This window comes from Leptodactylus fuscus, chromosome 9 (genome assembly GCF_031893055.1).
Source record: "Leptodactylus fuscus isolate aLepFus1 chromosome 9, aLepFus1.hap2, whole genome shotgun sequence".
Taxonomy (NCBI): Eukaryota; Metazoa; Chordata; class Amphibia; order Anura; family Leptodactylidae; genus Leptodactylus; species Leptodactylus fuscus.
This window is the reverse complement of record NC_134273.1, coordinates 49,302,787-49,317,953: the sequence shown is the minus strand read 5'-3', so window position 1 is coordinate 49,317,953 and position 15,167 is coordinate 49,302,787. Positions and strand designations below refer to the sequence as shown.

Sequence of the window (15,167 nt, the reverse complement as noted above, 5' to 3'; positions counted from 1 at the left end):
GACAACCAGTACTGGATCTTTGCTATCCTTGACCCCTGGTATAAAAACAACATCTCATCTTTTATTCCGGTAGAGGGGAGGGCCAATCGCATCAATGTTTGCCACAAGCAATTGGTGCAGAATAAAATGGAGATGTTTCCAGCATGTGACGTTAGCGGCAGGGATGGCAGTTCCTCCCCTAGGCGACCAAGTGCTCACCAGTCCACACAAACAAGGTGCACACTGTCTAAGGTCTGGGACACCTTGATGGCACCCCCTCGCCAAAGTACCGCCACTGAGGGTCCTAGTGTCACCAGGCGTGAGAAGTATAGGCGCATGTTGTGGGAATACCTTTCCGACCACAGCCCTGTCCTCTCCGATCCCTCTGCGCCCTACACGCATTGGGTGTCAAAGTTGGACCTGTGGCTTGAACTTGCCCTATATGCCTTGGAGGTGCTGTCCTGTCCTGCCGCCAGCGTCCTATCTGAGAGGGTGTTCAGTGCAGCCGGTGGCATCATCACTGACGAGCGCAGCCGACTGTCAGCTGAAAGTGCCGACCGGCTCACTTTGATAAAAATGAACCACCACTGGATAGAGCCTTCATTTTCGTGCCCACCTGTGTAAAGCACCCCAACATGAAAGTCGATGTCTGTGCTCAACCTCTCCAATTCCTCCTCCGCATCCTCATACTCATCCACCATAAGCGTTGCACAATTCTGCTCCTACAAGGCTCCCTCCACCCTGATTTCCTACAACTCTGCTGGTTAGAGGCTCCCTCCACCCTGATTTCCTACAACTCTGCTGGTTAGAGGCTCTCTCCACCATGAATTTCTCAAAACTCTGCTGGTTGGAGGCTACCTCCACCATGAATTTCACAAAACTCTGCTGGTTAGAGGGTCCCTCCACCCTGATTTCCCACAACTCTACTGGTTAGAGGCTCCCTCCACCCTGATTTCCCTAAACTCTGCTGGTTAGAGGCTCCCTCCACCCTGATTTCCCTAAACTCTGCTGGTTAGAGGCTCCCTCCACCCTGATTTCCCACAACTCTGCTGGTTAGAGGCTCCCTCCACCATGAATTTCCCAAAACTCTGCTGGTTGGAGGCTACCTCCACCATGAATTTCACAAAACTCTGCTGGTTGGAGGCTACCTCCACCATGAATTTCCCACAACTCTGCTGGTTAGAGGCTCCCTCCACCCTGATTTCCCACAACTCTGCTGGTTAGAGGCTCCCTCCACCATGAATTTCCCAAAACTCTGCTGGTTAGAGGCTTCCTCCACCATGAATTTCCCAAAACTCTGCTGGTTACAGGCTCCATCCACCCTGATTTCCGAAAACACGGCTGGTTAGAGGCTCCCTCCACCATGAATTTCCCAAAACTCTGCTGGTTGGAGGCTACCTCCACCATGAATTTCTTAAAACTCTGCTGGTTGGAGGCTACCTCCACCATGAATTTCACAAAACTCTGCTGGTTGGAGGCTACCTCCACCATGAATTTCGCAAAACTCTGCTGCTTAGAGGCTCCCTCCACCCTGATTTCCCACAACTCTGCTGGTTAGAGGCTCCCTCCACCCTGATTTCCCATAACTCTGCTGGTTAGAGGCTTCCTCCACCCTGATTTCCCTAAACTCTGCTGGTTAGAGGCTCCCTCCAGCCTGATTTCCCAAAACTTTGCTGGTTAGAGGCTCCCTCCACCATGAATTTCCCACAACTCTGCTGGTTAGAGGCTTCTTCCACTATGAATTTCCCAAAACTCTGCTGGTTAGAGGCTCCTTCCACCATGAATTTCCCAAAACTCTGCTGGTTAGAGGCTCCCTCCACCCTGATTTCCCTAAACTCTGCTGGTTAGAGGCTCCCTCCACCCTGATTTCCCACAACTCTGCTGGTTAGAGGCTCCCTCCACCATGAATTTCCCAAAACTCTGCTGGTTGGAGGCTACCTCCACCATGAATTTCCCAAAACTCTGCTGGTTGGAGGCTACCTCCACCATGAATTTCCCACAACTCTGCTGGTTAGAGGCTCCCTCCACCATGAATTTCCCAAAACTCTGCTGGTTGGAGGCTACCTCCACCATGAATTTCACAAAACTCTGCTGGTTGGAGGCTACCTACACCATGAATTTCACAAAACTCTGCTGGTTGGAGGCTACCTCCACCATGAATTTCACAAAACTCTGCTGGTTGGAGGCTACCTCCACCAAGAATTTCACAAAACTCTGCTGCTTAGAGGCTCCCTCCACCCTGATTTCCCACAACTCTGCTGGTTACAGGCTCCCTCCACCCTGATTTCCCACAACTCTGCTGGTTAGAGGCTCCCTCCACCCTGATTTCCCACAACTCTGCTGGTTAGAGGCTCCCTCCACCCTGATTTCCCACAACTCTGCTGGTTAGAGGTTCCCTCCACCATGAATTTCCCAAAACTCGGCTGGTTAGAGGCTCCCTCCACCCTGATTTCCCAATACTCGGCTGGTTAGAGGCTCCCTCCACCATGAATTTCACAAAACTCTGCTGGTTAGAGGCTCCCTCCACCATGAATTTCCCAAAACTCTGCTGGTTAGAGGCTTCTTCCACTATGAATTTCCCAAAACTCTGCTGGTTAGAGGCTCCTTCCACCATGAATTTCACAAAACTCTGCTGGTTAGAGGCTCCCTCCACCATGAATTTCCCAAAACTCTGCTGGTTAGAGGCTTCCTCCACCATGAATTTCCCAAAACTCTGCTGGTTAGAGGCTCCCTCCACCCTGATTTCCCTAAACTCTGCTGGTTAGAGGCTCCCTCCACCCTGATTTCCCACAACTCTGCTGGTTAGAGGCTCCCTCCACCATGAATTTAACAAAACTCTGCTGGTTAGAGGCTCCCTCCACCATGAATTTCACAAAACTCTGCTGGTTGGAGGCTACCTCCACCATGAATTTCCCACAACTCTGCTGGTTAGAGGCTCCCTCCACCCTGATTTCCCACAACTCTGCTGGTTAGAGGCTCCCTCCACCATGAATTTCCCAAATCTCTGCTGGTTGGTGGCTACCTCCACCATGAATTTCCCAAAACTCTGCTGGTTGGAGGCTACCTCCACCATGAATTTCCCAAAACTCTGATGGTTGGAGGCTACCTCCACCATGAATTTCACAAAACTCTGCTGGTTGGAGGCTACCTCCACCATGAATTTCACAAAACTCTGCTGGTTAGAGGCTCCCTCCACCCTGCTTTCCCACAACTCTGCTGGTTAGAGGCTCCCTCCACCCTGATTTCCCACAACTCTGCTGGTTAGAGGCTCCCTCCACCCTGATTTCCCACAACTCTGCTGGTTAGAGGCTCCCTCCACCCTGATTTCCCACAACTCTGCTGGTTAGAGGTTCCCTCCACCATGAATTTCCCAAAACTCGGCTGGTTGGAGGCTCCCTCCACCATGATTTCCCAATACTCGGCTGGTTAGAGGCTCCCTCCACCATGAATTTCACAAAACTCTGCTGGTTGGAGGCTACCTCCACCATGAATTTCCCACAACTCTGCTGGTTAGAGGCTCCCTCCACCATGAATTTCCCACAACTCTGCTGGTTAGAGGCTCCCTCCACCATGAATTTCCCACAACTCTGCTGGTTAGAGGCTTTCTCCACCATGAATTTCCCAAAACTCTGCTGGTTACAGGCTCCCTCCACCCTGATTTCCCAAAACACGGCTGGTTAGAGGCTCCCTCCACCATGAATTTCCCAAAACTCTGCTGGTTGGAGGCTACCTCCACCATGAATTTCACAAAACTCTGCTGGTTGGAGGCTACCTCCACCATGAATTTCACAAAACTCTGCTGGTTGGAGGCTCCCTCCACCCTGATTTCCCACAACTCTGCTGGTTAGAGGCTCCCTCCACCCTGATTTCCCACAACTCTGCTGGTTAGAGGCTCCCTCCACCCTGATTTCCCTAAACTCTGCTGGTTAGAGGCTCCCTCCACCCTGATTTCCCACAACTCTGCTGGTTAGAGGTTCCCTCCACCATGAATTTCCCAAAACTCTGCTGGTTAGAGGCTCCCTGCACCCTGATTTCCCAACACTTGGCTGGTTAGAGGCTCCCTCCACCATGAATTTCACAAAACTCTGCTGGTTGGAGGCTCCCTCCACCATGAATTTCCCACAACTCTGCTGGTTAGAGGCTCCCTCCACCATGAATTTCCCAAAACGCTGCTGGTTTGAGGCTTCCTCCACCATGAATTTCCCAAAACTCTGCTGGTTACAGGCTCCCTCCACCCTGATTTCCCAAAACACGGCTGGTTAGAGGCTCCCTCCACCATGAATTTCACAAAACTCTGCTGGTTGGAGGCTACCTCCACCATGAATTTCACAAAACTCTGCTGGTTGGAGGCTACCTCCACCATGAATTTCACAAAACTCTGCTGGTTAGAGGCTCCCTCCACCCTGATTTCCCACAACTCTGCTGGTTAGAGGCTCCCTCCACCCTGATTTCCCACAACTCTGCTGGTTAGAGGCTCCCTCCACCCTGATTTCCCTAAACTCTGCTGGTTAGAGGCTCCCTCCACCCTGATTTCCCACAACTCTGCTGGTTAGAGGTTCCCTCCACCATGAATTTCCCAAAACTCTGCTGGTTAGAGGCTCCCTGCACCCTGATTTCCCAACACTTGGCTGGTTAGAGGCTCCCTCCACCATGAATTTCACAAAACTCTGCTGGTTGGAGGCTCCCTCCACCATGAATTTCCCACAACTCTGCTGGTTAGAGGCTCCCTCCACCATGAATTTCACAAAACTCTGCTGGTTTGAGGCTTCCTCCACCATGAATTTCCCAAAACTCTGCTGGTTACAGGCTCCCTCCACCCTGATTTCCCAAAACACGGCTGGTTAGAGGCTCCCTCCACCATGAATTTCCCAAAACTCTGCTGGTTGGAGGCTACCTCCACCATGAATTTCACAAAACTTTGCTGGATAGAGGCTCCATCCACCCTGATCTCCCACAACTCTGCTGGTTAGAGGCTCCCTGCAGCCTGATTTCCCAAAACTTTGCTGGTTAGAGGCTCCCTCCACCATGAATTTCCCACAGCTCTGCTGGTTAGAGGCTTCTTCCACTATGAATTTCCCAAAACTCTGCTGGTTAGAGGCTCCTTCCACCATGAATTTCCTAAAACTCTGCTGGTTAGAGGCTCCCTCCACCATGAATTTCCCACAACTCTGCTGGTTAGAGGCTCAATCCACCCTGATTTTCAAAATCAATGCTGGTGCCAACCTCAACTCACTACAAGGGCCAAATTCACTGCTGGTGCAAGTACCCAATACAATGCTGGTGACAGGCTCTCCTCACTCCAAGGGCCAAATACACATGTTTTAAGGTGTTTTTCCACTGTCTGAGAGGTGGTATTGAGTGTGTAAAATGTGTTAGGCTGTGATAGTGGGGTAATAGAGGGACTTGGGTGTGTTAGATGCCCCCAGACATGCTTCCCCTGCTGTTCCAGTTGTATTCCAGAGGTGTTGGCATCATTTACTGTGGTGTCATAGTGGACTTGGTGACTCTCCAGAGACGGATTTGGGTTTCCCCCTTAATGAGTATATGTTCCCCATAGACTATAATGGGGTTCGAAACCCGTTCGAACACTCGAACAGTGAGCGGCTGTTCGAATCGGATTTCGAACCTCGAACATTTTAGTGTTCGCTCATCTCTACTAAAAATTATGAGGAATTTATGGGGAATTTCAACTACACGATATAAACAGAAACCTATAGGCTCATCAAAAGGAACAGGTATTTGGCAAATAAAGAGAATTTTCTTTTCCAATTAGTACACTACCCAACATGAGAACTTGAATACATTAGACCTCATTTAATGAACAGAACTGATAAAATATCAAAATTGGAGGATGGGATCACTTTGGGAATAGTGACCAAAACATACATTTTCAAGTATCCTTTAATAAGATTTTTAATAGAGAAGGGTTCAAAATCACTAAATTCCAGGAAGGAAAATCTTATCAATTAAGGGATAACATTAGGCCCATAAACTTGGACAGTGTCTTTTAAAAACTAAAGTTTACAGTCTAAATGGGACATTTTTAGGAGCAACTTAATTAGAATCCCTTTTTTAACTAATACCATGTAGGAATAGCCTTATGAAAGGGCTATTCTTCCCATACCTCTAGAATTCTTCTCTGCGCCACCATTCTGAAGATATCCCGTTTTTTCTTGGTATGCTAATGAGTCTCCAGACAGTACAGGGGACGTTCAGCCGTGCTGAAACACCATTGGGGGTGTCCTCTGTGCTGCTTGAAAACTCTCCAGCACCACCTCCATATTCTACAGCCATGCCTCTCCGCCGCATCCTCTGCGTTATATTCTTCCAGCGATCCTGTCTTCAGGATGTAAATCCAGTGCAATCGGCTCTACCATCGGGCTTCAGGCAGAGCCGTCTGAGCAGACTGTTCGGCCATTTTACTGTGTCCATTTACAGGAACAATACGCTTGGCCACAGTAAAATGGCTGAACAGATATGCACAGTCGGCTTTGCTTGAAGCCCAAAGAAGACAGACGCGGCAGAGAGGCATGGCTGAAGAAGATGGAGGCAACATTGGAGAGTTTTCAAGCAGCACAAGTGACACTCCCTGTGCTGTCTGGAGGCTCATTAGCATATAGAGAAAAACCTGGCTATTTACAGCAATGTTCCCCCACTCTGAGGATTGTGCAGGACAATGTGCTATGCCACACAGCTAGGTCAATCAATGTGTGGATGAAGGAGCACCACATCAAGACCCTGTCATGGCAAGTCCAATCTCCAGACCTGAACCCCTTTGAAAACCTCTGGAATGTAATCAAGAGGAAGATAAATAGCCACAAACCATCAAACAAAGAAGAACTACATAAATGTTTGTTCCAGGAGTGGCATAAGGTCACCCAAAAGCAGTGTGAAAGACTGGTGGAAAACATGCCAAAACGCATGAAAGCTGGAGCTAAAAATTATGGTTTATTCCACCAAATATTGATTTCTGAACTCTTCCTGAGTTAAAACATTGTTATTTCTAAATGAAATAATATTTTTTTTCTTTTGCATTATTTGAGGTCTGACAGCAGTACTTCTTTTCATTGTTTTGACGATTTCTCATTTGCAATAAATACAAAATTTTTTGCTTTGAATTTCAGAGACATGTTGTCAGTAGTTTATATAATAAAAGAACAATGTACATTTTACTAAAAAATATACCATTGAAGAGAAAAATCAGAAAAACTGAAAATTTAGCAGTGGTCTCTTAATTTCCAGAGCTGTATATAATAGTTCCCTAAGCCTTCTTAATAATAGTCCTTTTTATAATAGTTCCCCCAAATATATATATATATATATATATATATATATATATATATATATATATATATATATATATTAGCTGGTACCCGCGACTTCGTCTGCGGTGATTGTAGAAGTGGGTAAATACAGGAGGGGGTAAGGTTTTCGTACTGTGTATAAGGTATGGGATATGAAATGTAACTTTGTATCTTGTTTTTGCTGTAATTCTGAGAATACGTGAGACTTTTGTGTTGAATGTAATTTGTATTTCAGCTGCTATACGGTGTTCTGAGAAACTGTACATAGTGTCTTTGGGACAGAGGTATTACAAGTTAATATACTTCGATATATGACATTGTATGATTTGTTATTTTCCGCCAGTACATGTAAGTTTTGCGCACAGGATACTCTTGAGCAATCAACATAAAGTTGTCCATGTGAGAAGCATGGTGTGGCCAAATGTATTCCTGCTACTTTCAGCGTTTGTCCTTGGGATTTATTAATGGTCATTGCAAAAGCCAATTTAAGGGGAAATTCTAGTCGTTTGAATTGAAATGGGAGATTATTTGGTATAATTGGAATGCGTGGGATTAATACACTGTCACCTTTAGCTGCTCCTGTAAGAATAGTGGCTTCAATGATATTTGTTCCTAGTAGTGTGACACGTAGCCTCGTGCCATTACACAATTGGGGTGCATCGAGATTACGCATGAGTAGAACAGGGACGCCAATCTTGAGTTCTAGTTTATGTGAAGGGACGCCGGGTAATTCTAAGGTGGGCAGTAAGGCAAATTGGTGACATTATTATCGACCGTTACGTGTTCGTGGTGTGTTGAAACGGTACATCGGTGACTTTAGCTCATAAAACCGCAGCAAAATTTGCAACCAAAACGCTGTGTTAACGCAACGTGGTGCTTCAGCCTTAGGCCTCCTGCACAGAAATGGCACGATATGGTTTTCACTGACCTATAGATAAAAAATAAATTGACAGGGCTGCAAATACGGACAGGTGTAGGAAAGGTATAGGACACTGCTGTATATTTTACAGCTCAATTTGTCCCGGACACACAGCCACAAAAACAGGATCTATGTGTATGGGCCCATTGAAATTTACAGGACCATAGTTTTATCCACAATTGTAGCTAAAGGTCTGGCCCTGTGCATGACAGTTTATTAACTCCATGTGCCTCTTATTAATAGCAATTAACCCCATCATGTCCCTCACATTAACCCTTGTGTAAGAGTTACTGATATGTGAGACTTGGAGGTAATAATTAAGTATCTTCATTATTGAGGTCTTTTATTAGTACCTCCATATGTCTCATATATTAGTAACCTTTATATGAGGCACACAGGGGTTAATATGAGGGACATGATGGGGTTTATTCCTATCAATGTGAGGCACATGGAGTTACTAACACTAAACTAATAACCCCAAATGCCTGACATTAATGAGAATAGGAACTAAAGGAAGGGAGCTGTCAGGATACGGAATCGCCGCGGTCTCCTTGCTGCGCGGCGTCTCCCTGGGAGACGTGTTAGGAGTTCTATTGGGTGTGCTTAGGTCATTAAGGGTTAATCTTTTCCTTGCCTTCAGTCTCCATGCCGTTAGCCGTCAGGTGTGTTCTCTGCTGCTATTTAAACCCCACCCAAGCATGGATCCTTGCCAGCCATTCACTTTGGGTTTCCTGGTCCCCCTGCTCAGTCTTATTCCCTGTCTGTTTGTATTCCATATGTTACTTGGTTTTTAGACCCGGCTTGTATTTTTGACTATCCCTTGTCTTTTGATTCGGTACCTTTATTATATCTCCTGGCTCGACCTCTTGCTCGTCTGACCTCGCCTTCTCTTCTGTGTCTTGCTGGGACTTGTGGTCCTCCCTGGTTCCATACTGTTTAGTCTTTTGTTTTGCATTGCAGTTACACTGTGCTTTCTGTTTAGGTGTGACCCCTGTGACTCCAGTCCCTAGGACTTTCAGGGCCTCCTCTCCCCTTATCCTAGCCGCCGGGACAGAAGCGTAAGGAGTCGTGGTAGGCGCACTTCAATTAGGAAATGCATTAGTCTGCCTCATCTCAGATATTACAGCATAGTTATAGCCGCAGGGCCCACGACCCCTTTTGTCATTAGTTGCACAGTGTTGCTTTCCCAGCTGTGTCACTTTGCACTGCCTGTCCCTGACTCCAATCCTTACAGGACCTGTGTGTTTCTTACTTTCACTTTGCTAGCAGCTTCCTCTCCTCCTCGGGGAGCCTTTGCAGGATGCAGACGGCAGGAGCTATCACTATAGCAGGCAGAGACCTGAGCGATTAAGCTCTACCCCCTGGGTTTCCTGCACCCCTCTCATTGGAGAGCAGTGAGAGAAGGGGAGTGTCCTTATGCCTCAGCTCTAGCAGAGCACTGAAGGGACGCTCGGACTTCATTTAACTCTTGCAGGTACTGTGCTGCTGGCATGCCAGTGAAATATGGCAGGAGTGCCACTCTTGGCACGTGTGCCAGGGGTTGCTGACCTCTGCTGTAGAGGGTAATATGAATTTTGTGGCTTGCTATGGTCCAAAGTGTGAGATTGCAGAGATAGTGATGTGAGTTTGGGTTTTGCCCTGGGAAAAACGTATGTGTACTATTGTGCCGAAAAGTAGCCTATTACGCAATCCAGTGTAGTAACTATGTTTGTGGAAAATTTCAGCCAAATCGGTGGAGCGGGTTTTGCGTGATTGAGGAACAAACATCCAAACATCCAAATACACAAACCCACAAACATCTAAACTCACAAATGAGCGAACAGTAAAATATTCGATATTTGTTATTCGTTCTGAATAGCATCTCAATATTTGACTATTCGAACGAATATCGAACCCCATTATAGTCTACGGGAGAAAATGCTTTGTTTCAGGGGATCCCACCATTCAACTCAAGAGGGTCACCAAGTCCACTTTTAAACCTCAGCAATGATGCCAACACCTCTGCAATGCAACTGAAAAGCAGGGGAAGTATGCCTGGGAGCATCTAACACGCCATAGTCACTGTTTTACCCCAACTTCACAGCCTATCAACTACACACTTTCCACACTCAAATAAACCTCTATCAAAGTGGGAAAATACCTGGAAACCTTCTTTACTCCCCAAATGGATGGACACAAACCCAAATTTAAGCTCAACAAACATTAACAAGCACCCTTTAAATCACGTTGCCCATGACAACCACAGATGGAATAGTCAATGGGAAATCCTTCAGTCACCACCCTGAACTGTCATTGTGGATGTGTGTGTGTGTGTGTGATGTGGTAAGACCTTCCAAAATTCACTTTTATGGCCCTTAACGTGAGCCTGGATGAATGTAGTTGAGGCTGGAACCGGGTCGCAAACTGTGGTGGCCTGCTTTGTCTCCCCCACCCAATATTCCTGGCAGGAGTGCTGAAACACCACCCTCCTCCGCCATTGAATCGACCCCAGCTACTGGCATGGGGAGACGTCAGCAGGCCGCGCTGAAGCTCATCATCTTGGGGGACAGACAGCACACTGCCTCCGAGGTCAGGGATGCCATCCTGGCTGAGATGGCAGTGTGTTTTTCCCTGCTACACCTGGGGCCAGGCATGTTTGTCTTGTGTGATAATGGCAGGAACCTGGTAGCGGCTCTGGAGCTTGCCAGCCTCCAACACGTTCCATGCCAGGCCCACGTCTAATTTAGTGGTGCAACGTTTTTTGAAAACATACCCAAATGTACACGAGCTACTGTTGAAAGAGCAGCGCTTGTGCGCCCACTTTCGCAAGTGTACAGGAGCCGCTGCTAGCCTCCGAAGCCTCCAGCAATGCCTTCATCTGCCAGAACACCGGCTGATGTGCGACGTCCCCACACGCTGGAACTCGGCGTACCACATGTTGAGTAGAGTGTGTGAGCAGCAGATACCCTTGATGGAATACCATGTCCAAAACCCAAGGGTTCCTCAGAGTCAGCTCCCGCAGTTTCTGCACCATGAGTTTCCATGGGTGTCAGACTTATGTGAAATCCTATCCCATCCTTTCCACTGGACACAAAACATTAGCATGCGCTCATCACAACTCCGGATATGGCAGCTGCGTTAAGCAGGGTGCAGGGTACAACGCAGACCAGGCCCAAGCTGTGGTTATGTGCGGTTTGCAGTAAGGGGACAGTGAGCAATTGGAAGAGGAGTTGGTGGACGACGAGGCCACCGACCTGACATGAACAGGGGTGATGTCTAGGGGCGAAAGCAGTGTAGATGTGGAGGGAAGCTAAATCAACAAAAAAGGTGGCTAGATGCAGAGGCATAAACTGGGGTGATATCTAGGTGTGAAAGCAGTGTAGATGTGGAGGGAAGCTAAATCAACAAAAAAGGTGGCTAGAAGCAGAGGCATAAACTGGGGTGATATCTAGGGGCAAAAGCAGTGTAGATGTGGAGGGGAGCTAAGCAGCAAAGACGGTGGCTAGAGACAAAGGCATGCAAAACTCTACCCTGTTGCAAGACTTATTCCTAGTTCTGGGACATGTTAATGGCCCCCCTCTGGCCAAATTACCGCCACTGAGGGGCCTAGTGTCACCAGGAGGGACAAGTATAGGCGCATGTTGTGGGAATACCTGGCCGACCCCAGCTCTGTCCTCTCCGATCCCTCTGTGCTCTACAGCCTACACTTATTTTCTCTTTTTTTTTCTGCAATACACATCTCTTGTCAACTTCCTTTGGGATCTCAGAGATGATGTCCTCAGTTCTGAAACACACATCTGAGTTCCCTTGGCAATTAGCATTAAGAGAACCCTGGATCAACCAACTGTAGGCAGCTACCATAGCATCCAGCATGGCTAAATGCAGATAAACAAGTTGTACCACTTACACAGATGGTAACTTCAGTGCTGCAGTTGGCAATGGACAGTGTAACGGGATTAGCTGAGGGATCGCTGTCTTGACCACTTTTTGGCACAAAATTAAAGTGCAATCCAGCCAAGTATGGTGCAAGGATATGATGCAAGACACCTACACATCTCTCTGACACATTGGGGAGTTCACCCTCATCCGCCCTTTTGGCCTGCACCATCATGCGCCTCTTCCCAGCCACTCCCCATCTCCCAGGCGCTTTATTGCAGGCAGAAGTACAGCACAAGCCACCCACATGCCCAAGCCTTTAGCGGCCTCATCTCAAAACTGCTGGTCCTGGAGATGTTGGCGTTTATGCTTCTGGATAACCAGGCCTTCCGTCACCAGATGGCAGCTGGGGCACCTCCCTATTCTGGGCCTAGCCGTTACTACTTCTCTTGGTGTGCTGTCCCCGCCTTGCGCCTGCACTTGTCCCATAACATCAGTTGGTCCCAGAGCTCCGCGCTTTGCTGCAAGGTCCACTTGACCACCGACACATGGACAAGCACCTGTGGTCAGGGATGCTGCTTATCTTTAATGACAGGCAGGGTGAATGTAGTGGAGCCTGGGCCCGGGGTGCAAACTGGGTTGGCCTATTTCTCTCCCAGCCCAAAATTCATGGCAGGAGTTAACTGAAAGCCTGCTACGTTGCAACCTCCACCCCAGCTACAAGTGGTAAATGCTGTAACACTGGCGTGGGGAGATGTCAGCAGGACGTGCTGAAGCTCATCAACTTGGGGGACAGACAGCACACTGCCTCCGAGGTCAGGGATGCCATCCTGGCTGAGATGGCAATGTGTTTTTTCCTGCTACACCTGGGGCCAGGCATGTTTGTCTTGTGTGATAATGGCAGGAACCTGGTAGCAGATCTGGAGTTTGCCAGACTCAAACACGGTCCACACATGGCCCACATTTTCAACTTGTTAGTGCAAAGGTTCTTTAAAACCTACACGATTGTGCCTGATATATTGGTCAAAGTGTGGCCATTTTCGTAAGCAAGAAGTAGCCTCTGCTAGGCAGAAAATATTCAGAGCACACTCCTCTCATCTTCGCACCATTGGCTGACGGAGAAAGACGAGGAGGATGGAGTGGAATTTGATGTCACTGTCCCACACGATGCTTGAGGGTGCACTTCAGTGCATCCCATTGCTTCACCACAGATGGTGTGAAGGGGAGTGTAAAATGGAGGAAATGGAGAGTGACCCTTACAGTTGGGGGCAGCAAAGTCATGCCAAGTAACACACCAAGTTGGGTTGCTTTTCAAGAGACAAAGGCATAGTTCACATCATGGAGTGTAAACAATACTGGATTGAACAAAAAATTGGATTGAGCTGATATAGCCTGACTGAATTGCTGTGTATCACACTTAGCTTTAGGGGGTAGACCCTTAAAAATTGAATTGAGCTGATATAGCCTGACTGAATTGCTGTGTATCACACTTAGCTTTAGGGGGTAGACCCTTAAAAATTGAATTGAGCTGATATAGCCTGACTGAATTGCTGTGTATCGCACTTAACTGTAGGAGGTAGACCCTTAAAAATTGGATTGAGCTGATATAGCCTGACTGAATTGCTGTGTATCACACTTAGCTGTAGGGGGTAGACCCTTAAAAATTGGATTGAGCTGATATAGCCTGACTGAATTGCTGGGTCTCCCACCTAGGTTTTGGGGTTACACACACTGGATATCTGGATTGAGTGTACATAGCCTGATCTAGTTGCTCTGTATCCTTGTTTTGGGGTTACACAGCCTGAAAAGCTGCTTTGCATGTATATAGCAAGAAGTAACTGCAGTGGGTTGCTGCAATTTTTAAAAAAGCAACAAAATTCAAGGTTTTTTTTCCAGCTATATGGACTTGTAAATGCAGTGGATTGCTGCTATTTTTCTGACCCCCAAAATTCAAGCACGCCCCCTTGCTTTTACAGCAGCCGGTCAGCCACTACCTGCAGTCGTGTTCATACCCAAGAGTCTGCCCCTCCTTCCTCCCAACATGCCCAATCTTCCCAACAGAGTCATCCCACCCTTGCCCCCTCCCAGGATCTCTTTTCGGGTCCTTTTACTGTTTCTCCCTCTGTTGAACCACTTCCCCTCAATACGGTGTGATACTAAACAATATATTTGATACTCAGGTCGCTGATGTCTACCTATTCTCAGTGGAAACTGGTGGCTTTCTTCCAAGTCACACAAGTACAGTTAAGGATTGTTTGATGTCATATCTCTAAACCTTTCACCCTCACAAGTTTCTTTCCTAAAGTATAAGGAAACTTTAATGAAGGACAATCCGAGCATCTGGTGTCACCGTCTATTGGCAACTGCAGCACTGACGTTACTATCTCTGGAAGTGGTACACCTTTTTTCTCTGCGTTTAGCCATGCTCGATGCTATGCTAGCTGACTACACTTGGTTAGTTGATGGTTCTCTTAATACATATCGCCAAGGGACATCAGATGTGTTTCTCAGCACTGAGGACACCTCCTCTGAGCTCCCAAAGGAACTTCAGCAGATTTGTATTACAGCAAAAGAGAAGAGAAAAAGCCTTGAAAGTATATCAAGTGAATGGTGCGGGTTTTCTCAAAAGGGCGGAGAAGTAATGGCTGCAGTTGTACTACATTTATATAGCAGTTTTCAGTGTTCTAGTACCAATGTCCGGTGCTTGTACTGCTTGAGTTATTGGTTGAAATAATGTCACAGAAATAAATGAAAAATACAAGGGGTAGACCCTTAAAAATTGGATTGAGCTGATATAGCATGACTGAAATTCTTTCTCTCCCACCTAGGTTTTGGGGTTACACACCCTGAATATCTGGATTGACCAGACATAGCCTGACTGAATTTCTGTCTCTCCCACCTAGGTTTTGGGGTTACACACCCTGGATATCTGGATTGAGCGGACATAGTCTGACTGAATTTCTGTCTCTCCCACCTAGGTTTTGGGGTTACACACTGTGAACAACTGTATTGAGTGGACATAACCTCACTGAATTTCGGTGTCTCCCACCTAGGTTTTGGGGGCACACCCTGGATATCTGGATTGAGCGTACATAGCCTGACCTAATTGC

General features: G+C 47.3%; 1 protein-coding gene across 1 annotated transcript; it reads left to right on the top strand.

Moving 5' to 3' along the window:
• Positions 1-14,225: 14,225 nt before the first annotated feature.
• LOC142217845 (piRNA biogenesis protein EXD1-like) lies at positions 14,226-14,699 on the top strand (the record flags this gene model as incomplete). The annotated part of the gene is given in 3 exon segments (XM_075286163.1): positions 14,226-14,324; positions 14,327-14,613; positions 14,615-14,699. Coding segments are annotated over 3 exon segments (471 nt in total), but the record flags the coding sequence as incomplete, so codon positions are not given.
• Between the last annotated feature and the right edge of the window lie 468 nt (positions 14,700-15,167).